The sequence below is a fragment of the Chelonoidis abingdonii genome, chromosome 18 (assembly GCF_003597395.2).
Source record: "Chelonoidis abingdonii isolate Lonesome George chromosome 18, CheloAbing_2.0, whole genome shotgun sequence".
Taxonomy (NCBI): Eukaryota; Metazoa; Chordata; order Testudines; family Testudinidae; genus Chelonoidis; species Chelonoidis abingdonii.
In genome coordinates, this window is record NC_133786.1 from 7,013,151 (window position 1) to 7,039,544 (window position 26,394).

At 43.7% G+C, this 26,394-nt stretch overlaps 1 protein-coding gene across 1 annotated transcript; it reads left to right on the forward strand.

Moving 5' to 3' along the window:
* On the forward strand, positions 1 to 22,566 carry LOC116837735 (transmembrane protein 45B-like). The gene is made up of 6 exons (XM_075073472.1): positions 1 to 91; positions 14,263 to 14,459; positions 15,337 to 15,549; positions 17,676 to 17,860; positions 19,133 to 19,278; positions 21,873 to 22,566. The coding sequence occupies exons 2-6, from the start codon at positions 14,276 to 14,278 to the stop codon at positions 21,988 to 21,990; spliced, it is 846 nt and encodes a 281-aa protein (XP_074929573.1). The 5' UTR covers positions 1 to 91; positions 14,263 to 14,275; the 3' UTR covers positions 21,991 to 22,566.
* The last annotated feature ends 3,828 nt before the right edge of the window (positions 22,567 to 26,394 follow it).

The following is a 26,394-nucleotide window of genomic DNA, read 5'->3' on the forward strand; positions in this document are numbered from 1 at the left end:
GTTTGCTCTGTGTCAGCCGCTCACCTGTATCCAGAGAGCGACAGGTGCGCTTGGGGCTGGAAGGAGCAGCAGTAAGTGGTCAGCAGGTAAAGTTCTTCTGCGGGTGGGCGGACTAAGAAGGGAAGCGCTAGGTTCTTGCAGGTTTTATGCTTCGTGTTTAGAGACCACTCCCCGGATCAGGCTACCGGGGGCTGCAGAATGAAGAAAGGGGGTCCCCTGGGCTGGGAATTTTCTCCATCTTAGAGGAGCGGAGCCGAGCCCCTCTCTCTTGTTCACTTACTCATGAGAGCTGCGCTCAGTTCTCTAAGCAGCCTGGGGTGGGTAGAAGCTCCGGGCTACAGTTCCGTGAGCAGGAGGCTGTGTATCGCGGTGATGTGGGAAGGCTTTGCTAAGGTGAGTCTTATGCCACCGCCCTGCTCTTCCCCCCATAAAGCCATAGCTTTCCCTCTGGAGGGCAGGGGGTTTCCACTTCCCTCCCCTTGGATCCGCCCCAGTCTCCAGTACAAGCCCCCTCCATCCTCCTCCTTGGGTTTCAGAAAGCAGCAAATAAAAGTGCAAGCACGATAAGGCAGAGCCCTGAGGTGTGGTTGCTCTGATGGTGACTGCCTGTGTGCGTGAGCCTTGCACTTCCTTTCTTCTCTACATAACGTTGTCACGAAGGGGTCCCTGGGCTGGGGAGTGTTTGGTTTGCTTTTGCCTCGCCAACCTGGGGAGGTGGAAAGGTGACCACACCGTGTATGTAGCGGTAACAAACTGACCAGGGAGCCTAGTGGTTAAAGATCCTGGAGCCTAGCAGCCAGGAGGGGCTTGAATTACTTACAAGAAGGAAACCTCTTAACGGTGTTAGTCGACTGCACTAAGGTACATCAGGCAAATGGCAATTGAAAGCTTTGGAAGCAGGAGAGGAAAAAACCAATTCTCAATGATATTACAAGTAAAATGACACTTTCTGTCCTTGGCCACTTGGTCCTTGGACTTGCAGAGGATCTTGCTCTGTCACTGAGCTAATGTAGCTTTATGAGTCTCTTTCTTTAATTTTGATTCTTCCACTCTGACTTCAACCAAACTAATGAGACAGAGCCCTTTCTTCTAAAACCTAGAAGAAGATCTATATGAGATCCATATATTGTTGAGCTGCTGGTCTGAAATTCATTAGCCCTCAGGCATGCTCTCTGTAGCTTGTCCAGAAATGTGCTTTATTTTTTTATGGTGAGTGGAAAAATAAACAAATACTTCTGGAGCAAAGAACAGCAGCAAGATCAGAGTCCAGAAATAACTCTTATCAAAACTTGATACTAGTGACAGACTAAATTCTAACAAGAACAATAAGGGAAAGAAAAAAGTCATCCCTGTCATCTATTAAAATTGATAACAGATCTCATTTCTAGCACAAGGTACAATGTCTGATACAGAGTACAACCCTAACTATGCACTGATCTCAAATGCTTATGGAAGAAAATTGCTAACAGCATAAATTTCTAGGGTAGCATCTATGAGCAGGCTGCATGAGTGCAACCCCTTCCCCCCCACCAAAAAAAGTGACTTTCAGGCATTTTAGGTGCCAATTATATAATTAAATTTTGATTCATTAGGTCTTTTTGTAACCGAAGACTTGAAATTTTCAGAAGCAACTGTAGAATGAAGGAAAGTTGCTTCACCAGTCTTGCAGATTTTTCATCAGCCTAATTTGTTAAAGTAATAACATAACTGTTCAAAACCATCACAATTCTCCCTGGGTGCAGCTGGAGGAAAGGGATATAAGAAACCCTGTGATTTAATAGCATGAAATTCTGCAAAGGGGAATTTTAGCCTGAATAGAGATCACTAACAAACAAGCAAATAGATTCCCAAGGAGAGAGGTTGAAGTGCTTATGATTATAGGTGCATGTGAGACTTTGTCAGGATGATGCCCTATTTGTCTGCAATCTAAATTTGATGTTGCGCAAGGAGGATTTGAAGATAGGTAATGGGTGAATGGGACAAGAGAAGGAAATACGTTTAGGAACAACTTAAGTTTGTGTGAGCAGTTTTCTCCACACATCTCTTGTTGGTTCCTTTTATCATCTTTTTGTTCTCTTTATAAGAGTTTGGGGGAGATATTCTCACCATTTGCCTCTGTCTTCTCCCCCACATATTGGGGAAACACCTTTCTCCGTTGGAAGCACCTTTCCACCCTCCCCTCTAGAGCATCCAGGGATTTCCCTACACACACAACCCCAGTAGTGGTGTAACACTCCCCCCCGCCCCCAGTGGTCAACTAGTTACAAGCAGTGTTGCAAATTTAGTCATTGGTTGTGAATTTGAATTGAAATTGAAACATTAATACACACTTTTAAAAACAGATACAGTGTATGATAAAATATTTGTACCTGGAAAAAGTACAATAGGTTTGAAAAGTATGAACAAAGACTAGCTTCTTCACACAGCTATTGTTTATTCTGACAACGTTGGCACATTGATTTCGGCAATGTTGGCCAGCCTTATAATTTCAAATAATCATTTGTAAGCAAGGTCTGAATGAGCTTTCCCCTGATAGCTAGTGATGTTCCAGGGGAGATGGGAAGGCTTCAGGACCAGACTGTATTTACATGAACACACCTACTCTGCCTAGGTGTCCAGCAGACAGAGCTGTGCTGCCGAAGTGATCAATTTTGGCTGGTGTTGGGTTACAAATCACTTTAGTATTGAATGTAGGGGGGTCATGAAATGTTATCCTTATTGTATGAGTGAAGGGCAGCAGAACTGTACTTAGCCTGCCCTGATTGAGGAGGTCACCCTCGCTGCTTAATTTTTGCCAGAGCTCAGCCCTGGTACCTCTAGGCTTGGCGGTTCTTGCCAGATCAGTTATGAAGGTAAAAACCATGCCTGAGCCCTGGCACTTCTTTCATTCCAAATGAATTGCACTCAGAAGCAAGGAGTTTGGATGGCAGAGAGTGGGGTGAAGTACAAACTGCTCAGAGCAAAGTGTAACTCTAAACTCTCCTATACAAACTGTAGAGGCCATCTACTCCAAATAGCAGTGGTACAGGCTACAGAATCTTCAAAAGACATTTCAGAAGCTATGCCTTTTAATGTATGTATTATACTCTGGAAGAAGAAGAGTCCAAAAGGACTGAATGTCTTGGAAAAATATAGAAGATACACTGGGACTGAAGTTCAAAGTAGCCAATGGGTTTTCCCAGGTTGGACTTTCTCATGAGCAATCCTTGGCTGTTGTCTTAAAATTACTGCAACCGTTGTTATTGGCTTTGGAAAGTATCTACCAAGATGGGATGCATCTAAGTAGTGAGGCTGGTGGACTACTTTTGCTACTAAGTTCAGAGAAGACTGTCGCCATTTTCTCTCTTGCAAGTCAACTGTTGAAATGACTTGGGTTATTAAACAATGCCATCCAGGCATCTGCTACAATAGTAGTAGATCTCTGTCCAATCAGAGAGATCCATTGAAAACATACTGAAAGAAGCAAAGACTTCAATTCAGAAGTTGGCTAATTACGGCACTTGTCCTCTTCATTTAAGGAGTCAGTATAAGAAGTGTTTAAGTCAGCTGGAAAAATAAAGTACACAGACTTGATTCTTATATCTCTACAACACCAACTTCTGGATTCTATCAACCTCTACGTAGCTTTTACAGATGCCTGTCTTATAAAACTCCAACAGTTGAGTGGAGTGTGGCCCTACCTGCAAGGGGCTGCCACGTGATCAGGACAGAATAGAGAATTTAAACACAGAATGGAATATCATGCAATGAACAAATGAAGATTTAATTTCAACTTCTTTATCATCACTAATGGTTCAACCCAATATTTGTGCTATTTTTTTCTGAGATGAAAGAAGTAGGAATTCATCTCTTTCTACTCCCAGTCACAACAGCTACAGTTGTGTTCTTTTTCCTCATTGAATAGAATTTAGGGTTCTGAAAGAAGTTGCCTTCTGCGTGATCATGACTGTATCATGAAGGACTGGAAGTACCGGACCCATGAGAAGCCATCAAAAATGAATGAACTGCATTCAAGAAGTTAATTAACAGAGTTGTGCAAAATTACAACAAGAAACTAAGACAAATGTAGATATAGTGCTTCATAGTAGGCTTGTGTATACAACTTTAATTTCTGTGATGGTTTTAAAAACATGACTTCAATCTAATAAAATGGTTGTGAACCATTTTTCAGTTTTTGCTATGGTGCCATACAGCCCACCTAAACCCTAATAGTCTCTCACCTCATCAGTCCTCACTCCTCCCCTGTGTTTTTAAACACTCCCACTAATTTCAATTCCTGGGGGAAACACTGAGCGCATCCCAGCCTATGAGGTTGCACTATACTCTCGCAAAAAGAAACCAGACACTAGGTGAGATCATTTGGAGTATAGAAACCACATGGGGAAGGAAGGCTTCTTCTACCTCAGCTGACCTAGTGTTGCCACTCCCTGATGGCTGTGGGAAGAGAAGCAGTATTCGTCAGGGGCTGAAAGTAAGGACAAATACTGCACTGGCCACTAGGAGCGTGCAAAAAATGAACCGAGTGAGCCCACTATGTGTAGCTGTCTCTTATAAAGCAGAGGCCAAATAGAGCTGGTTTGTGAGCTAGGTCCTTTTTTCTGGAAGCTGCTATCTTTGCTCAAGAATGTTAGCTTTCATCTAACTTTTCAAATGCCATCTAGGAGTAACCCAGACAGTAATGTCTTCCAGAGCCTGCAGACAGCCTGGAACAACAGCCTCAAGGAGTGTGAAATGCTTCCACCCATCCCAATGCGTTATTAGCTCTGAGGACTGATGAGAATGTCCATGTCAGCATTAATTATTTCACTGTAGCTCAAAGCGTGCAAAAAATCAGTAGGATGATCCCGTTACCAAGCTCTGTGGTGTGTGGTATCTGTTACCTCTCCCGCAGGTGCAACTTGGTGTATGAATGGAGCTTGGGAGAAAGTGACACTACTCTTTTCCAGTTGACTAGTCAGCCAGTGAGTTGTTCATAAACACATGAACAAAAAATAACCCCTACAACTGGCGCAGGTTATTGACCATTATTCCTATAGAATGTCTGACTCATCATAGAATTTAAGGCCAAAAGGCACCACCAGCTCATCTAGGCCTCCTGTACATCACAGGCCACCAACACCACCCAGCACCTGCACATTAAACTCAACCACTGAAACTAGGCCGAAGTATTACAGCCCACAAAAGCCTGAACTATTACGTGCAACAGGCAGAGAGTAGGAGGGGCCGAGGCGCACTAGTGCCCAACGTCATTAAGTGAGATGTACCCAGATGATCCTGGCAAGTGACCTACACCCACATGCTGCAGAAGAAGGTGGATTTTTTTTTGTTTAAAAGCTCACTGCCAGTCTCGATTGGGGAAAAATTCCTTCTCAACCCCACGTATGGTGATCAGTTAGACCCCAAGCACATAAGCAAGAACAAACCAGCCAATCACCTGAGAGGGAGAATGCCTGGTGCCACCTTTCTCTTCTCCAGCTGTTGCTATTCCTAATGCTTCAGAGAAAGGAGGGTTTTTTTGTTTTAAATCCCAGAATACAAGGGGGAGAGGGAATCTCTTCCTGACCTTTGCAGCTGGCTGGCTGAAACCATGAACCATGAGCTCTTAGAAATATAAGACAAAAATGCGAAGTGAACCCCCACGGCTGTTGAGCCCTGCTCCCTATCATCACACGCAACCCTTTCATGCAATTGCACTCAAATTTTTCCAGCATGTAAATAATAAAAGTGTACTCAGTGCTGGGGGCAGAAAAAGGGCAAGCAGCTCTCATATAAAAGGGATTTAGTTCTTTTTCTGTTTAAGCTGCTAACAATTAATCACCAGCAATAGAGGTCTCTGCCATCTGCATGGCTTCAAACGATGCACCTACAGCAATCCAAACTTTCCTTTTTATTTCTGATCTTTCCCACCCACCTTTGAACAAGCTTGCAGGTAAAGAATTGAGAGACTTTTGGAAATCATACCCTCTCCTCTAATAAAGCCCTTGCCTGAGGGGAATGAAATTGTGAGAGAATGGGATACTTTGTTGAGCTTTGAATCCTCCTAATAGATCAAAGGCTCTTTAGTTAAACACTCCAGATGTATTCCAGAACTAGAACCAGGAGTGAGTAGTGTAATGCCCCCCTGAATCAATTCTATAAAGACTGAACAAGATGTAAATATAAAAAGAAACCTTGAGGACCCCACCGAATCTGACCAGATAAGTGAACTGGCTCATTTGTCCAATTACATGGCTGGATCCTTCAGTAACAAGTCTAATTACTGTGTGTTGGAACAGATGTGAACAGCGCAGTATTGCTATACACATTCAGGGGAGCAGGAGGTGAAATAGTCCATTAACACCTAGATTTGGCTGGCTTTACTTTAGAAGCTGAATCAAACTGGATGTTTGTTGCAAGAGACGCACTTGCATCAAGAGTGGTAGGACTGACACAAATCCTGTCTGAGACTTTCCTGCAGCTTTTGCTAGTGAAATGTGTGAGAGAGCTAAATTCATGTTGAGATTAGAAGACTCTCTGTAATTCACTTGAATTAAGAGCCCACCAGTCCCCTTAAGACTGTTACAATGATCCTTCTAACACCGGGTACACACGCAAGAGCCATAGGCACTGTGCTCAAACCCCACATGGTATCATCACCACCAGTGTAGTTCTTATGTAGTGCATGGTCAGTGTGTGAACCTACATGCATGATTTGCGTAATCTGAGTGAAGTGGGAGGGTGCAGAATGGGTGTCTCTGAGCAGTTTGCTACAATGGCATACTAGACTTTGGACTTTCACTGTACACCGCCAGGAACCAGACAGATTGTGCAAGATGAAGTGTTATTGACAGGGTAAAAGAAACAGATTCAGGGAGGATAAGTGCATTGGTCCAGTAAAGCAGTTGAGACCCTTGGAAAGCTCCAGAGGCTCCAAACTTGGCCATGAAGAGGTCCTCTGAGGCAGTTCTGATGAAGTGGAAGAAGCAGAAGAGAAGCCTAATGACCCTGGGGAAAGCTGAAGCTGCTGCATGATAGCAGCAGCAGAAGTAGTGCTGGGTGGGAGAAGGGTCTGCATTTCACTAAATGGCAGGAGAAGGGTGGGGGAGACAAAAGATGACATGTTTGCCTGGGTGATCCATCTTGAGATGAGAGGAGTGTTCCAAAGTGACTGGAATGTGGAGTGAAATGGAAGGTGGAGGGGGCCAGAGGGATCAAGGTGGCAGGAGAGGGGAGGTAAAGGAGATGGGCAGAATTGGGCAATTGGCTTTGGTGGTGGGGAGGGGGTGGGGCCTGGGAAATGTAGGACTGAGTAGCAGGGCAGTGAGATGGGAGATAGGGAAGGGCAGAAAATATGGAACTAGGGCAAATGTGAAAAATCGGGAGGGGGGTGAGGAGCTAATAGGAGCCTATATAAGAGAGAGACCCAAAAATCGGGACAGCCTCTATAAAATCATGATATCTGGTCACCCTACGTGGAACTGGTGGTGGGAATAAGAGAGAGGGAGGGTGGCTGGAGGACTGGGAGGTGCAGGGAGTAGGAAAAGACTCCACCAGAAGACGTGCATTCGGAAGCAGGGGTGAGCAGCAGCTGGCTATGTCCAGACACTGCTAATTCTTGGGAGAACAGAGAACTGGCAACAGACCAAGAAACAAACTGAGCTGTGAAAGTGATCAGAATAGAAGCCCCAGGTCAATGATTAAGACGACTAATAGCGTGATACTGTAATAAACAGGCAATAGTGCAAAGCACAGTAATTAAAGTGAGTGGAGAATCAAGTATGCTATGGAACAAGCAGGTAAACTTGAGTAATGGAGTAAGCAGGAAGTCAGGTAAGGGCAAGGCAATTTCTGAAAAAGCAGCCTCTAATTGTGGGTGCCCAGGTTGAGATGCCTTGGGCCTGTTTCTCAGAAGATACTGAGCACCCACAACTCTATCTGAAGTCATTGGACTCTTTTCGCTTATGTCTAATGTGGTAGTGCCAAGGACCCCAGATAAGGATTGGGGCTCTGTGCTTGGGACTTTACAAACAAACAACTCATACTATGAAGCACTGGGATTTAGACAATAGGCAAACGGTGAATGATGAGAAAAGGGACAAGGAACCAGCAGAGACAAGTGTATTCAGGCATATTTGTATTCCCAGTGGTTACATATTCCAGACAGGTTACTGTGCCCTATTCTCTGCTCCAGAGTAATCAGAGCAAAGGCTCTGCACAGAAATGCTTGAGACAGCCTATTGCTCTTTTGTGGTCACCTGAGTCTCTCTTGACATTGGCACACAAACATTGCAAGCAGTTCTGTGCTGTGCAGGATGGGTCAGGGCACATGATCATTCTATTAGTCTCAGGGTGAGTCAGTCACATGGGGAAACATTAGTCCTCTTTTGGTGTGCTTAAAAATACATTGAAAATAATTTCCTACTCCTACAAATGCATTTTGATTGTGGAACAGGTTGTGCACAGTGTGTCCAACAGGGCAAAGGGTGTGACTTTAATTTACTGTGATCTGATGAGTCTGTGCATCTATTAATTATGATGAATATTCTGGCAGCTCCTATTTTATGGGGCACATCTTCAATTGCCATTTAAATGTCTTTTTAATAGTACAGCTGCTAGAGCTCTTATACAGGCTTATTGTGTGGTCAGCTATTCACCCAGAAATCTTAGCTTTTCAGCCATCTCCATAGTGTATATGAATGTGGCCTCTTTATAGCAATTTGGGTAGGTGGTTGGTGTGTCTTCAAGGAAATAAAGTGTCTATTACATAAAACTACTGGATTGTACCAATACTGCTGGTAAAGGATTCTCTGGCTCATTTAAACACAGAAGGCAAATGTGCTCATTTGCCAATAATCTCTCCCTTTCGGCCATGGAGTGAGGCAGAGGCTTTCGTTACTTGTAACAGCTGGCCACAATATTGCTGTCAAATATGCTAGAAAATAGTATTTTATTGTATGGGCTAGTTCCATTCTAGGAGTAAATATCCTCTCATAAGAGCTACTTGCAGGGATGGTAATATATCTTTACTAGTAGCTCCTATCTCGTGGTTTTGTAGGAATGAATCCCAGGACCTCAGCAATGGAAGCAAAGTTCTCTACCTCTTCAGCTGAAGAAGTAACTGTACAATTAACAGTCAGAAAACTAGAGGAAGCACTGAACAATGCTCGTGACGCTCAAGGCTTGTCTACATGAGCAAGTGACACTGGTTTAACTGAAGGTGATAATTTAAACCACTGCAAGGCTCTGTGTCAATGCTTTTAGTTTGGTTTAAGGGTGCCTTATTTTGCTTTATCTTAAGTTGATTGGAGACACATTTAAGTTCAGCTGAAAGAAGCATCAACATGGGGATTTGCACTAGTTTTGTGGTATTAAGGGCTGGGCCTTTAAAGGCTGAGCTTTCCAGAAAGATAATCTAGACAGGGTGCTGTGAAGCTCTTGGTCACCTCAGTTGGAGTACTGTGTCCAATTCTGGGTGCCACACCTTAGAAAAGATGTGAACAAATTGGAGGGAGTCCAGAGAAGAGCAACAAAACTGATAAAAGGTTTAGAAAATCTGACCTCTGAGGAAAGATTTTAAAAACCTAGGAGCCTCAGTCATGAACCAGGACCCCATTGTGCCAAGTGCTGTACAAACACGGAACAAAAAGATGGTCCCTGCCCCTCTTGAGTAGTGGAGTGGGAAGGGCCCTAAAATGTGAGGACCTTGAGTCCTCTGCTGGTGCTTAGAGCTCTCTGCACAGAGGGTCTGTGTTTCTGCTCTGCCTCCTAGGCCCCACTATCCAGCTCCATAGCACCATAGCTCTGATGGAGCCAAGTTCATGGGAACTTTCCAGTCAGTGCCTTGGTGAGCACCAACCTAATACTGACGGTATTTTGTGTGAAATCTCAGCGGAGTTGGTGAGCTGAGGGGATGGGGATGGCAAGTTGTAAGGTCAGATCCAGCTCTGCAGTTCAGCCCCATCTCATCATCACCTGCTATTTAAATAAACTAATTCAAAGTAGCAAGATATATGGCTGCTGCTTACTATTTAAATGTAAGTCTGTTTTACTCAGAGAGAGAGAGAGAGACTAATAAACAGATGAGAAACATTTTGCTGCACTGAGTTTCAGCTTCAGCTATTAATTAAAAAAGCCTAATTGACCATGCTGGCACAACTGACCAGTAATTATGCCAGATGGTCTTCCTGACATATGCTCAAGGCTACATCAAATAGCTAACAGTTTCTTCACCTTGTTAAGCAAACTAGCAAAAGGCAAACAGGAACAATCTGTGTTTAATTGCTACAATTCCCCTAGGAAACCAATCCCCTGACTCACCTAAGTAACTAGATGTGCGTGTGCTCCGTGACTAAGTGAAACACTGGGACTCTCAACCCGCTGTTTTCTGTGTTAACAGGTGAAAAGTTCATTCTGTGATGTCGAAACTCTGGTGCTATGTAACACAGCATACAACATGGTCATACGTTAGAGTAAAAAGAACAGGAGTACTTGCGGCACCTTAGAGACTAACAAATTTGTTAGTCTCTAAGGTGCCACAAGTACTCCTGTTCTTTTTGTGGATACAGACTAACACGGCTGCTACTCTGAAACCGTACATTAGAGCAAGGGTAGGCAACCTATGGCACGCATGCCGAAGGCAGCATGCGAGCTGATTTTCAGTGGCACTCACGCTGCCCAGGTCCTGGCCACCGGTCCGGGGGGCTCTGCATTTTAATTTAATTTTAAATGAAGCTTCTTAAACATTTTGAAAGCCTATTAACTTCCCATACAACAACAGCTTAGTTATATATTATAGACTTCTAGAAAGAGACCTTCTAAAAATGTTAAAATGTATTACTGGCATGCAAAACCTTAAATTAGAGTGAATAAATGAAGACTCGGCACAGCGCTTCTGAAAGGTTGCCGACCCTTGCATTAGAGGGTCACCCAAGATCTGTAACTGTATTATCCTTCCTGTCACTCTGTATAAACTGAGGGATCTGTTTTACACCTCTTTCTTTTCTTCATCCCTAAATCCTACTGTACTTCATCTGGTCTTCTGAAATCCTCTTTTCCCCCTCTGTTTTTATAATCCCAACTCTTGTTCATCTCTTGCTTTGACTACTGCAACTGCCTCTTCTCTGGACTCTCCACATCCCATCTTGTGCCCACTGGAGTCTATCCAAAATGCTGCTGTCAAAATCATCTCTCTCCCCACTCCGTGCCCTCTCCTCCCCACAGATGCTCAGACTGCTGGTGTCTCTTTGCATCTCTTCGCTGTCTTCAACTCATGCAGCAAGTTCAGACTTGCCTTTACCTTAGAGAGCAGTCACCTTCCTATTCACAACTTTGCTCTCATTCTTCTTCTGTTCCTAACCAATCTCTTATAAAAGTGCTTGCTTAGATGGAGCTGTAACTGTGGGTTATATACTGGTCATAGCATTTGGAGAGAAAGCAAAGAGCAGATGCTGGCCTAGTTCGGCAGTTTGGCTTGTTGGGGATATCACAGTGCCAATCCAGGGAGCTGTGCAGTCTTAAAATCCCTTGTCAGGAGTCAGTGAGACTCAGGTGTCTGCCCCAGAGAGATGACGGCTGGGAGCTGGAAACTTTGAGCGGGAAGCCTCAAGAGACAGTGAAGGGGGAATGCTGATGCCTTTGCCCTGAAACTGTTACAGAAGAGAGATACAAGGAGGGGTGAAACGAGTAAGAGGTTTGGGATTATAAGTCACAGATGTGCTTCGTGAGCTGGTCTGGGTTGTGTGGAGGACCCAGGGTGACAGTTTTAAAATACAGTAACCAGGCCAAATAAGTTCTGATCTGTACCTTTTGGAAGGTTTAGTTTAAACGTGTAACTTCACCTCTGTGCTTTCTAGTTCCACTCATCAAGGACTAAGACCCAAAAGCTCAGAGTAACATGAGGCCATTCTTGCAAGGGATCAGTCCAGCCTTGTTAATTCCCTTGGGTCTGCTGAGGCTCAGGACCATTTTGAAGTTCACTCATCAGCAGGAGGAGTTGGTGGCCACTGCCTTTTTATACAAAGGACCCATCTCTGTATCTTCCCCATAGGCCCTTTCTGCTCAGGCTGCATTCAGCCAGCATCTTCCTTTCTTTTGTAACAGAAAAGTTGCGGCCCTGTACTCCCACTGGCATCTGGCAGATCTACATGTCTCTTTGTGGCCACTGATCTATTCCAGGGAGCCAATAAAAGCAGGTATGTCAGGATGGCCTCATTGCTATGCTGAGGTCAATGCCAAACGCCTCCAGAGCAGGCTGTGGGTAGTTTGTGAAATGAGCCACTCCCATGTAGTATTCACCGTTGTGCTCCCACCCTAGATGGAGGCAGAGGAAAGGAACACTGGATTAATCTCATACCCTGCTTGCACCATAGGTGGCATTTCTCAGAGCTCCATCATTGTCACATCTGTCTACCATTGTGTAACATCTGTTCCTTCCTTCCATGTAAAGACCCAGTTTGTCCCGTCAGTTTAGATAATTTAATTAACAGAAGTCCTAGGTGGTTTATTTCCAGTAGTAAATCATTGCGGTCAATCTGCAGCTTGTATATTAGAAGACGCAAGGAAACCGATGAGTCTTGCAATGTACCTTGAAGGATGAAAGATTCAGGCTCAGCTTGCTCTCTGGTGTCAGCAACTTCAACAGTTTTGGGGCCTTTGCTGAGAAAGTTAATCAGAGCCCAGGCTCCAGCAGCTGTACTACTGCATTGAACTAAGTGGCCATGGTGGGGTGTGACTACATAGAGACACTCTCTGACACAGCCAGATCTTTCTAGCCAACTTAGAGATCTATAGATAAGGGCAAAAGCTTGAAATGGACCTGGAATTGGATCAGCAGTCAACACAAAGCTTGGAGCACACTGAAGACATGAACTCGGATCTCTGTTTAGATTGCTGGTGGACTGCTTCTTTGCAACCTTTCCAGAAATTGCTCACCAGTTCCAGAGTATGTGTAAGGTCATTTGTGCAGCACGGGGCTAGCCTTGTCTGTCAGCCACCTACCCAGTGGGTCATTCCCCAATGTTCCTTCCTTCTCCCACCCTCCTCGCTAGGTCTGTGCCACTCCATCCAAACGACAGGGGGAGCACTATACTGGCTAGCGAAGGTGGGTCAGATTTCAGCAAGAAGCAGGTGTTTGGCCAGCATTCATGGCATTGGCTAGAGTTACAGTGATATGTATGTATTGTTATTTGCAAAAGCCACAAACTGAATCAGAGGCAGTGGGTTTGGATGAATATGTTGTCCAGAAGGGTTTATTGCCAATGAATGCATTGTCATGCTTTCCTTACCCCTGTGCATTTCCCCTTTGAAGCTTTTGCATATCTGCCACAGTACCCTACTAATTTGGCCACTCCATCCTAGAGCTTTGTCCTTGCCTGCAACCATCCTTCAAAATAGACTTCAAGAACTAATGTCAAGTTCAAACACAGACCAGCGAAATGATGAAATGCTTCTCTTGTCCTTAAGGCACAATACAGTGGGGAGTGACTTTGTTGCCTGCCAGGCAGTTTGGATGTGCTGTGGATTCCCAGGACTACCAACCAGATAGCTGGTTTCAACTTTTTGCATGCTTTGTCCTCTTGCAGTGATGCACTTGCTCCATCACCTGCACAGGTGCACGTGCACCACAAAGATCAGAAGCTTGTCTGGATCTGTACAGTGCTTTGCAGTCCACAATTATTCAGAGCTCAGAGGTCCAATATACCTGGTGGAGCCTCTAGATAGCTTCATGCTAATCTCTGCCCATGCTACATGTATAGAAGGTTCATTCTAACTGTTTTTCGTTTTGTTTTTAATGCTTCCTCTGAAGGGATATTACTCAGTTTCAAAGGGGATTATTTTCCTCTTGGTTCCAGAGTCACAGGGCCCGAAATCCCTCTGCAAATGGTTCTGCATCTCTGACTATGATATGCAGTGTGTGATCGGTATCTTGTAAAGATTAGCCTAGTTCTGGTAGCTGAGCCAGAGGGAGGCACTCTTCTCTTCTTCGGTAGGGGCACTGCTCGCAAGTCATGGGGTTATCGTTTAGTGACTGTGCTTGGTTGGGGAATCTGCTTAACGTATCTGCCATGCCACTGCCTCTTAAAATGACAATGTGAAAAGCAAATATATGGGTTGTAAAATGATCTTGAAATAAATGTGAAAAAACTTTGGTTTTTGTTCTCTTCACAGATCTCTCTTCCTGAGCTAGCTGTGGTCATGCCCCATGGGCAAGGCTTATTTGCATTGTTAGGGAGATTGTAAAAGCCCTTCTCTCAATGTTTTTATTTTCTTGCCTTTTAGCACCAGCAGGTAGACCGTGATGGCAAATTTCAAAGGTCATGCTCTCCCAGGCAGCTTCTTCCTGCTCTTTGGCCTATGGTGGTCTGTGAAATACCCCATGAGATACTTCAACGAGAAGGTGAATAAAAAGTCCCGTAGAAACCACTGTTACCAACACTTGGATGTCATTGAAGGAGCAGCCAAAATCATCTTTGCCCTGATAGGTAAGGATTAGAACACTGAGCATCACCAACCACCCAAGACTATTCACTATCCTACAATTATTGTCTTACTGTAGAAACTCTGACCTTTTCACCCATCCTACAGCCCCTTAATTTCATCTAAAGTAAGGGTAAAAATTATCCTACATGTACAATATTATAAACATGGTCCAATGAACTGCACACCACCAAGGGTCTCCAATGGGTGACATGAAGCATAAGAACATAAGCACAGCCATGCTGGGTCACAACAAAGGTCCATCTAGCCCGGTATCCTGTCTTCTGACAGTGGCCAATGCCAGGTGCCCAAGAACAGGTAATCATCAAGTGATCCCTCTCCTCTTGCCCACTCCCAGCTTCTGGCAAACAAAGACAAACTCTACCAGGGCTTTTTCATTCTCTCCAGCCTGGAGAATGTTCTGTCTTCAAATCTGTTCCTCATAGACATTGCCAGACTGGATCAGACTATGAGTCCATCTTGTCCAGTGTCCTGTCTCTAACAATAGCCAGAACCAGATGTGCTAGAGAATAGTGCAAGAGCTCTGCAGTAGGCAGATGTGGAATAATATGACCCCAAGATATGTCTCGCCTTGGTCTCTAAGAGAGATTAATTTAAGCTGTAAAGCACAAACTTAAATCTTCCTTCCAAAAATTTTATTGCCACTAATTATGATAACTGGATATCCATATAAATATCCATTTCCTTTTTTAATCTTGTTACATTCTTGTTCTTAGTGATTTCCTCTGGCAATGAGTTCCACGGTCTAATCACTCATTGTGAGAAAAAGTATTTCCTTTTCTTGGTTTTGGATTTCCCTCTGTTTTTAATTTCCTCCTTTTAAAAAAAAGGACATGTAACCATCTATTTGTCTCTGTCCAGGGATGCTGGCTGAGCAGTTTGTACCCGATGGCCCCCACTTGTATCTCTACAGTGGTGAGGAACGCAGCTGGGTGAAGTTGATGAACTGGCAGCACACGACCATGTACCTGTTCTATGGACTCTCAGGTGTGGTGGATATGCTCACTTACTCCTCGCTCAAGTTGCCCCTGGGATTGGATCGCCTCATGCTGTCTGTGGCTGTGTTTGTTGAAGGTTAGTAGCCTGGTGGCAAATGGCTAGGGCTGAGATTCTCAAAGCTGCTCAGAGAATTTTGACGGATACCTACTGAAACTAATGGGAGTTGGGGATATGGGTGTACTAGACAGCTTTGAAAGTCTACCACTAGGATGATAGCTAGATTGTAAAACCTGCTAATGTGCTGAGGGAAAAAACAGTTAAGAGACTGGAGAAACTACACAAAAAATCACTGGAACAAACTCTGTTAACTGGATTCTGAAATAGCTGGAAACATCTCAAGATGTTGTTGGAAGCAGCTGGGTTCAGGAAGAAAGTTTGGGGATATCATAGATGCAAAACACAGGAAGTATCATGAAAGAAGGATTAATGATGAGTTGCCGAGAGACACTGGATCTTGCCAAGTTCTGAACCTCAGCAAAATTGGGGCGCGTTGGGGCATGGGGTGTTACTTAAAGTCCACCTCTAATGAGAGGTAAAAAGCAGCCACCTCATCTAAATCGGAGGAGGCCTCAATCTGGCTTTATTGTACCAGAACTTTTTTCTGCAGTGAAAGGGAATTTCTTTGTGTCTCTGACTATGAGGAGGTTTGAAGACCACAAGAGATTTCAGGTTTCCTAGCTGAATTCACGTCAGATGGAAGTAGATAGAGTTGAAGACTGAAACTGTTAAGTGGCTATAGAGCTGGGATCAGGATGTGTCACGCTATTATCACAACAGGGAGTGGGCCAGTCACTTCTTGCACTGTCACGAGAGCGAGGGCCTGTCTGATGACCAGCAATAAACATCAGGAAGGTGAGCTCTATCTGTTGAGATAAGGGAGTATAATGTAACTGACACAGATAAAGCTAAAGATCCTGCCATTATTTCAAGAGCAACTTGCCTCATGATTACTAACAAGCTTTAAAACTATACAATACTTGCCATAGGCTGGCATGGATTCCTCAGATGACAATGGCTTTGTGGTATGAAGCAGCAGGCTGAAGTTCCTGTTACCGTAAATATCTGGTAGATTCTACTCTTGCCTCACATCTAAAGAGCTTTGTCCTTGTGTCATGTGTACCCCCAGAGAGCAATTAATTCCACTGTAGGCAGCGTTGGTCTTGCCTGCTTTCATCTCGCCTGTCAAATCCAAGTGGCCAATGCACTGGCTTCAGATAAACACATCGTGAATATCATTCTCTGTGCTGATCATCTTGGACGTACAGAGCCAGGATTTGAGGCTTCACTTGACTTGAACAGGGCAAGCCAATGGCCACATGCGAATGGAGTTCCTGTTGGTAGTGAATCCACTGTATCTAGGAACATCTCGAGATTCTTTTCCTCCTCCTATTCCCATGACTTTAAAGAATGCAGAACAGAGATTTTGGGGGTGGGGCCGCAGGGGGATAGATAGCAATGATTTTTGACGTGGAACTACTCAGACACTGAAATGATCATTTGCAAAGTCTTAGGATTTAAAAAAAGACACTGTCCATGCTAATCTCCATTTGCAAGCTCCTGGAGGAAATAGTGAACGTTAAACTAATAAAGTACAGTAGATAGCAAAAACTCAGTAGTGAGAGGAGGGACTGCTGGTAGTGATGGGAGTTGACCTAGCATCTTCAAACAGGGATTGGTGCTTCAGCCGTCTGTACGCTGTGCTCAAAGGCTTTGAGCCAACTTCTTGTTGCCTTGACATACAGGCTATAATTGGGAAAATTGGCCTGATGGGGTTCCATGACAGCTTGGCTCAGTTAATATGTTAAGATTTCTTTTTTACCTGCCAGTGCCATAAACTCACGTGTGCTCATGCATGTGTGCAGTGGGAGTGGGGGGAAAGTGGGCTTTGCTGCAGAGATCTGCAGCTGAAACCTGTTAGGACTGGCTCACACATCACCAGCAAGACTATCACAGGATGGGGACCTGGAAGATCTGGGTTCTATTTCCAGTCTGCCTCTGCTCTCCTGGGTGACCATGGGCAAATTGCTTCACTTCCATGTGCTTCAGTTTCCCCATCTGTAAAATGGAGATAATGGAATGGTACTGGCCTCCTTTTGCCAAGCACTTTGAGACTGATTTATTTATTGTATGAAAACTGCAATGCAAAATCTATACATTCCTTACTAACAATGCTGCTCTGGATTTGATATGAATTTCGACAGGTTTTCTCTTTTATTATCACGTCCTTCACCGCCCCATGCTAGATATGCACATCCACTCCCTGCTGCTCATCGCCGTGTTTGGTGGAGCCTTCAGCATCCTACTGGAAGTCTTCTTCCGTGATAACATTGTCTTGGAGCTCTTCAGGGCTAGCCTTACCATTCTGCAGGGAACCTGGTTCTGGCAGGTCAGTTCTGGTTCAACACCTTCAGCTTTGTTCTAGGACTAGGCATTGGGGGTGGGGAAACGTGGTGTGGGGGAGGGATGTACATCGCTGTACATACAAATCAGTTGTCATTAAAGGATTATCTTTCCGGGTTTACTTGGTAAATGCTTCAAAACCCATCTATGAACAATTGTCCTGGAAACCTACTAGTCTCAGGTCCTTTACTATGACCATTGATCATGAAATAACTGATTTTCTTTGTTCACTTGTTCTTTTTAAATAAAAAAAGAGAGAGAGAAATTACTTGCTGTGATCAAGACTTTTTGCCATGCTCTCCTAGTAGCGTGACCAGATGTCCCGATTTTATAAGGACAGTCCCGATTTTGGGGTCTTTTTCTTATATAGGCTCCTATTACTCTCCACCCTCTGTCCCAATTTTTCACATTTGCTGTCTGGTCACCTATCTCCTAGCCATGTACTATAGATATTGTTCTTTCATGTTTTTTGCATGAAAATATTCCCCACAATATTCCCTTCAGTTTAGTGGGAAGAAACAGCCGTTCTAGAACTGTATGTGGATTAAGTAACTGCCGTGTGGTCTGCTAATGAATTTCAGATGCATGTTATGGAAACTCCCCTAAGGATGGTTCAGCATCAAGAGTACCAAAGGGTTGAATATGTATCTTTAGAACTAAATAGAACACAAGATAATTGGTCATGTTCTCTTTCTTCATGTGTAACTGCTCCCTTCATTTTGATTCAGGATAGGGAACCTCCTTTCTAACAGAATCAAATGTAAAACAAAAGTTTGCCAAGCAGTTCTAGTAAGCTGGTTAATTGATAAGGATGGTGATTTGATAGTGAGCCCAGAGCCTTCTGCTTCCCAGTGTGGTGTTTATTGCTATACACGCTTTTCTTTGGTGAACTTCACCATAGTATCTGAGCACCTTGGGGACCTTAACTTATCTTCACAGTGCTCCTCAGAAATCAGGGAGTATTATCATTCCCATTTTGCCCATGGGGAAATGAACAAATATTTTAAATGAGTTGCCCAAGGCCACATAGCAAATTTATGGCAAAGATAGGACTTGAACTCAGGTCTTCTGAGCTCGAATCTGAGCCTGAACCACAAGTCCAGCCTTGTGCATGAGTGGGGGTCACGCCATGCCATTAGTGAGTGAAGCATTATAATAATGAAGGTGAAGTAAAGCGATGTTAGAGGTTGGAGGGTCAGGCATCCACTTTTTTTCTCCCTTCCCCCTCAAAGGTAACAAATAATTTTATTCTAACCAGATTGGGTTTGTGCTGTTCCCACCTCGGGGAGGCCCAGCCTGGGATGAGAATGACCATGACAACATCATGTTTGTCACCATGTGCTTCTTCTGGCACTACGCGGCTGCTCTTCTCATCATGATTGCCAACTACGCTCTTGCTTACTGGTATGTTAGCGGTGGGAGGGCAGGGGAGACGATTGGAGCCTGATGCAGAATGGCTCATATCATGACCTGCAGTACAAAGTCATGGTTGAGTTACTGTTGTCAAATGGCTTTAAATTTCAGGGCATGCCAAGAGGCGTATCCTTCACTTGCCAAATGAACAGATTCAAAGCAATGTCAGCAAGCCTCTAAGTTGCTTCTTGAAGTCTTAACCTTTATTCCTTTATTTCTTTGCACTTGGGTACTGGCTGGCAATTGAAAGTGAAGGTTTAATTTAAAAAAAAATGTATAAAAGAATCAACAGTCAAAATATTGCTGGAAATATGTAACACTTGGCATTGCAATGTTGATTTCATTCTAAGGATTTCAAAGCACTTTAAAACAGCAATGAATTTAGATCCACAGAACCTTTGTCTAGAAGGCAGACCAAAATAGTGCCAACCCCAAATATTAAAAAATATAAAAAGTACTTAGATTTGAGAAAATGAGATTAACTTTAAAAATTCTCATTATCTGAAAAAAAAAAGGGGGGGGGGAAGGGAGGGGAGGTTTCTTTTTAAGGCTTTCTGGTTTCTGAGCTTTACTGGTACAACAGGGTGAGCTTTCCATGCTACCAGGAGGGCTATCCATCTGTCTTAAATATTTGTCAGGCTGCAGCACTGCAATACTTGAGAGCCACACAGTCTGTCTTTAACCGGACGATGCTCCGGTGAGATAGGGAAGTACTTTCATCTTCATTTTACAGATGGGGAACTGATGCACAAAGAAACTTGAGTTGTCCAAAGTGTCACAGGCTAGAAACTTTTTTTTTTTTTTTTTTTTTAAATAAAAGATGGGAATCTCATACATTCACTCCAGCAGCTGGGGTTTAAAGAAAAACATGAATTATCACAAGACCTGTGATAAAATCATGAGAGTTGACAACACTGCGAAACAGCCACAAGAGATTAAGGGGTATATATTTTTTTCCAGCCTAGTTGACACCTGTCTTCCCTTTTTGCAGCTGCTATTTGCAGTTATATTTTTATTCGTACAAAATGAGGCTAGATTTGTAAGGGTATATTGGTGCCTAAAGTTGCAGATAGGTGTCTAAGTGTCTTTGAAAATCCTGTTAGGTGCCTATCAGCATCTGTAGGTCCCTAAATATCTTTAAAATATGCCCACATGAACTATCTAAACCTCAGATTTGTGCCTGTACTCGAATACTTAGAGATCCGGAATACTCCAATTTGGGTCTGCAGCTCAATACTGGGAGCACAAAAGTGTGTTTAAACTTGTGCCTGCAACAGGAGGAAAATCTTCCTGAAAACTCACCCTTAAATGAGGCGTCTGCTGTCGCACTCAACATCTGTGGCTGAGCTCTGGAATAGAAACAAGGTCTCCTGACTTCCAGCGCGGGAGCATTCTTCCTCCCACGTCTCACCATACACACAGAGAAATATTTCACCGTATCATGGATGATGTGACTATATCCCATCTATACTTATGTATAGAATATGGTATCCCGCTAATGGCTGCACCAAGCTAATGCAGCCACACTGGACAAGCCCATTTGTCTGAGCATCTTGCCCTTGCATAGCCCACTTTGCAATGGCTACATTAAATGCAGCATTTGGAATGTGCAACTGTGATGCTCCCTGGGGGTATCCAGGGCTGTGTGGCCCCTTGCCACCAGCTGCCCTTAGCACAAGGTAGCCTTGTCAGCTCCCTGAAAGCATCAGCCTCTGACAGCACAAGCACTGCCACTCACATGTCGCTTTCTCTGTACAGGTTAGCAATAGGCACACATGCCAACCCCTTTGCAGGGAATGGCCTAAGGATCTGCTACAGAATTACCAGGCCTGCTATTCCAGCCCCATACGATGCCTGTAATCCTGCTGCAGTCCCTGGATAGTTGGCATTAGGAGACTGATCGATTTCAAGGCAAGAATGGACCATTGTGATCATCTGGTCTGCCCCAACTGTATAACACAGGCCACAGAACTACCGAAAATAATGCCTAGGGCACTCTGGGGTAGGGGGTCTTCCTTTGGAGGCCACTCTCCAGGAATATCAAACAAGGAGCTTGCTAGGGTGAGAGGTGAAATCTGCCTATACAGCACTTGGTGGGGGGTGTCATTCCAGGATAGATGGGGGGTGAGGGATCTCTTCCTCCTGGGCACAGGGTAAGGTGCTTCTTATAGAGAGTCAACACACCTTATACAGCCCCCATCTCCCTGTATGGGGCCTCATATTATAGTGAATCACACAAGGGGCTGGGGTCTTTCTGGAGGTTGTGAGGCTCAGTGGCAGAAAGTCTCCTCTGCGTGGTGGGGGTCCCTTTTGACAGGGAATGGATTTGGGAAAGGGGGGTTGCTGCTCACCGGTGTTCATGCAGCTGAGCCAGGCTTCATTCCTCCGCAGCACGTGGAAAACCTGATGCAGGGGAGAGTAGAGAAATGATTCAACATCACAGAATAATACAAACCACTGCAACCCAGGCAAACAAATTCGTACCCATGTGTGTAATCCTGCCACCCTAAGATTAGTGGCCTTCAGGGCAGCCCTGGTGGGTGGGGGTTTCAGTAACCATGGCTATTATTGTTTGTGTGTTACAGCTGCATCCAAAAATGTAAGAGAGACACTGGAGAAATAGATATTGGACTTGGGGTTCGGAAGCAGAAAAGTGACACAAGCTCCCATGTTTCCCTCTTAAATGGATCAGATGAGGAATGATGACAGTTCACCTTGGTTGATATCTCTTATTTCCTAAAGATTATGAAAATCAATTTTTTTTAATCCGAGTAATATTTATATTGGAATATCAAGAAGGAAGATTCTGCAATTTTACTACTGAACAGTATGGACAGACTCAGGATGTGATTTCTGCTCGCCTTTGGCAAATTCCCTGAAGCCCTTTGGATCTGAAATGGGTGCATAATGTCCTACTTCTGAGCAATTTTATTTAAGGGCAAAATCAAATGCAGAAATTCAAATGTCAGGACAGTTTGGCTTATGGGATCTCAGATCTATGTTGTTTCCATAGTGATGGACCAGAGCCTGCCAGTCATATTTTCTGAATGAATTGAGGGCTGACCTGTGATAGTCAAAGTTGGGAAAAACCTGCAGACTGGGCTTCAATAACTCTAGTGATACTTTGTGGAGCGAAGGATTCGGAAGGGTCACCCCAAGCAGGAAGAGCACAGGCCAATGCCAAAGAATGTGCAGTGTCATTGTTCAATTATATGCTACTGAAATTTTGTACTACGTCTATCAACTTAAGTCTTTTTATACTTTTGAGGCAAGCCTTACAAAGACTGAAAATAATAAGAAATAAAAATCCTACTTGACCAGGTGTCCAGAATTCATCATTTATAATCTGAGTACTGCACAGCAGATACTAAAAATTACCTTCCTACTCTTTGGCCTGTCTATCTTCAGATTTTGTACTGCTGCCTATCACCAAAGTATAGAAAAGCCTCCCAGGTAAAGTAGATTGGAATAACAAGGTCGCTAATGGATATCCCAGAGTCTGAGGCAATCTTAATGCAACTTCAGGTTTTTGACAGATGTAAACCATACTCCTAAAGGTTGGATAGGACAAATATGTGTGTCCCATCTCAGTGCTGCACAGATTGATTTAGAGTCTAGCTGTCGTGCCCAATGAAGGTTGCTTTTGAGCCACGTCCCTCCTTCTCCTGCTTCTTAAATTCCATTCTGATCTCAAGCAATGATTGATTGTGCAGGTTTTTTGTTTTGTTTTTTAAGGTGCCATGTAATCCCCTGAAAGGGCTGCTGAGCCAGGTCCCACTGCGGATATGGAGATATCCAGTCCAGTGCTGTAATACCCATTCTGCTTGTGCCAGCCTGGTGGGTGGGGGTGCTGTGAAATCAGCTGTCTTCTGGGTTGCTGAGCAGTGAGTCCCTGTGGGTCTGCTCAGGCACTGCTGAGAAATCAGCTCTGTGATGCTGCTGATCGGCTCTGACCCTGTTCAGTAAATTTACAGGTCACTGAGTCTCCAGGTAGGGAATCCTGAGTAAAACTGAACCCTTGGACAGAGTCCCTGCTTGCTGAGATAGTGATCCTATCTCCAGGCAAAGGGTTCTGCCACCCTTCCTTCTTGAACTTGAGTTTTGTTGCCAAAACCAAAGTCCACTACCCATAAGGTCAGGGTGACCTGCTCCTGCCAAGGGATATACTGCACAATGCTTGTGTCCTTTAATGAATACAGCAATAACTTTTTATTTATAAAATCAAAACATAAGTTTCAACCACAGAAACAAAACTCACGTGGAATTATGGGTAAGCAAGATTATAATTAATGTAAATTAATGATGGCTTTTCCCCTTCTCTAGAGGGAGCAGAGTTTCATCCCTCTGAATCTTCAGGTCCTGAGGCTTGCACTATTTTATTATTGGGGTATTTGTTTCTTATAATCTGACTTTTCTCTCACCTACCTGTGTGCCTCCCTGTAGCTCTGAGAGAACAAGGCGTCCCTTTCTGGGCTGCCATAGGGATAGGCAGAGAGTCATTTTCCCTGTGAGTAGGATACTGTAATGAACTTTCAGTTGTTGCCTATACCAGCAGCTGCTATGTGTCTGGTCCCTTCTGACACAACGAAGAGAAATGTCTGCCAAGGGCATTAAGAGAACTTGCTGACCAAGCTCTATTCTTTCTTCAACCTGCCTTTGCCAGATAATTAGATCCAGAGAGACACTGGAAATGCCGCTCCCTAATTCAGATCGGAAAGGTCTGACGCTGGTTGTGGGGAGGCTGAGGGAGAATTAAAAAATAGATATATTTGCATTGCAAACATCCAAAGTCCAAATCCTTACATCCTTGGATATGAATGATGTTCTGCTGTGACAGACTACAGTGTGTTTTAATATCTGCTAGGAGTAGAATGGGAATTGTTTTGTTTTTTTTTGTCTTGGCTTAACTGAACACCTGTTCATTTTACAATAGGTTCAAATTATATCTATCCATGGGTGTATGTTTATGCACCCAGGGAAGGCATGGTTTGCATATTAATGCCCTACTGAACTTGTGTGTGCATGATGAAAAGACTTTTTAATGCTGTCTAAAGAGTCTAGAATCGGAATCTTATTGCTAATTAACAATGTTGCAAAAGCTAACAGCATACCTTTACCTGAATGCTTGCTTTCCTACTTTCTTTCCTACTCTTATTTTTTCTTCCTTCCACTGAACAGCTTTATTTTGCATTCCTGAATACTAGGAGAAGCATGAATGAATTGATGTGTAAAGAATCAAGAAACAGCATCTCCTCCCAATTAATCCAATTGACAAGAGTCTGAACTGTAAACTGCAAGGCTTTGAACTATTTTATACAATAGGCATTTTTCAGAAACCATTTTCCCCCCCAATAACACATTTGGATTGTTTTACCTAAATAAGCTGCATCTTTCAGAATTTTGTTTCTTCTCTGATCATAAGTAAGCCAATATCCAAATGGGGACTAGCTGAATTACCTAAATTGCAAAGGGGTGAAAATAAGCTTAATTGAACAATAAGTGGAACTGAGGTGACACTGCAGAGGGTTTCTGCTTATTTAAAAAATGTAAAAATTAAATGACCAGATGGTGGCAGCAGAAGTTAGAAGAGGTGGTGGTGGTGTATCCTGCACAAATGACTCAAGATTTTAGGTGATAGTCACCTTGCATCTCTCCTCCCTCTACCTCTCCCAAAAGAAATGATTGAAATCTATTTCCATAAAATAGGATCAACATCAAAATTGATCTTGGGTTTTGAAACATTCATTGGATTTGCTCTGCTCTTCGTGAGAGCTTCTTAAAGTGAGAATGGTCTTTCTCCATTTCTTCAGGGCCATACATGCTGCTGTCCATCAAATAAATTGCTTTTTCTGTCACTCTCTATTCCCATCTAGCATCTTTTTTTATCCCTTATCACAGTCTGGTCACAATTGTAGCAAAGTGCTTCTTTTTCCTCGGCTGTTCCTACCATCTGGAATAGCTTCTCTTCTGCCTCATTGACTCCTCAGTTCTAAAAATGTCTTAAAATTCATCAGTATAATGCTTGTTAATTTGTTTTCTCTCTGTGAAGCATATTTCTTCCAAAGTATCATCACATCTAGTGACTGGGAAAGGGGGAGGAAAGAATTAGCAATGGGAGAAAGAAAATATGCAATCCCATCTACTACCTGTTACACAGCCTCTCAAAAGAGAATTCTAATTTTCCTAGGGGAGTGGGAAATTTTATTTCAACTATGGTCCCACTTTGAAATAATCTAGTATATTGAAAAGACCCTCTCAACCTCTGCTCAGCACAAAAAGCCAAAACAATGACCAATGGTGCTTTCTCTTCCCCCTTCTCTGGACACCCAGAAGCAGCTAACTGATTCAGCCAGACCCCTGTGATTGCAAAATGCCATCAATAGTGGGTTTTTTTGTTTGTTTGTTTTTTTTAAGATTGAGCTCCCTGCCGCCACCCCATCTCAATTACAGGTGCTAATATTTTCTCTCTCTCTTTAACTGCTATTTCCATGCCTGTTGAAATCACCTTTGTCTTATCTGGACAGATCGCTTTCTTCCAAGCCCCATCCTCTACACAATTATTGACAAAGCTGACTGACCCTCACATTGCATGAATCCAATGACCTGGAGACATAGCGATGAATGTCATAGCATACAATAATGTACCTCACTGGTAATCATGTTACAGATCCCACTCTGTGCCCAGCCTGCAGAAAGGGAGAGCCTTGGCTCTTGAGCTCAAGTTGTAGCAGTTCATGTTTTTAGCTCTGGTTCAATCCCTGGTGTTTAGGCCAAGTTGGCAGCAGTCACAGTAGCACTCAAGCCCAAACCATCTGTCTCACAATTTTCCCTAGTCTTTGTATAAACTGGAAATGGGGGATGGAGAGGTAGCACTTTCCTCTTGATGGGAAGTTTTAGGTAAAAACAAAACCACTCAGTGGACTCCAACTAGCCTACCCTGCGAAGACCCCACTTGCCCCTGAAGACATGTTGTCATTGTGAAAGGTAGCTAATTAGCCTGAAGAAATCAGCACAGATGTTTTGATCTGTCAGAACATAATCAACCACTGACTAGCGCAGGTCCAATTCTGGGCTGTACTACACGCAGGTCCAATTCTGGACTGTAGA

Coding starts and splice junctions, on each gene's coding strand:
- LOC116837735 (XM_075073472.1), top strand. CDS start 14,276: ATGGCAAATTTCAAAGGTCATGCTCTCCCAGGCAGCTTCTTCCTGCTC. Junction 14,460..15,336: donor AATCATCTTTGCCCTGATAG/GTAAGGATTAGA, acceptor GTCTCTGTCCAG/GGATGCTGGCTGAGCAGTTT. Junction 17,861..19,132: donor AGGGAACCTGGTTCTGGCAG/GTCAGTTCTGGT, acceptor TATTCTAACCAG/ATTGGGTTTGTGCTGTTCCC.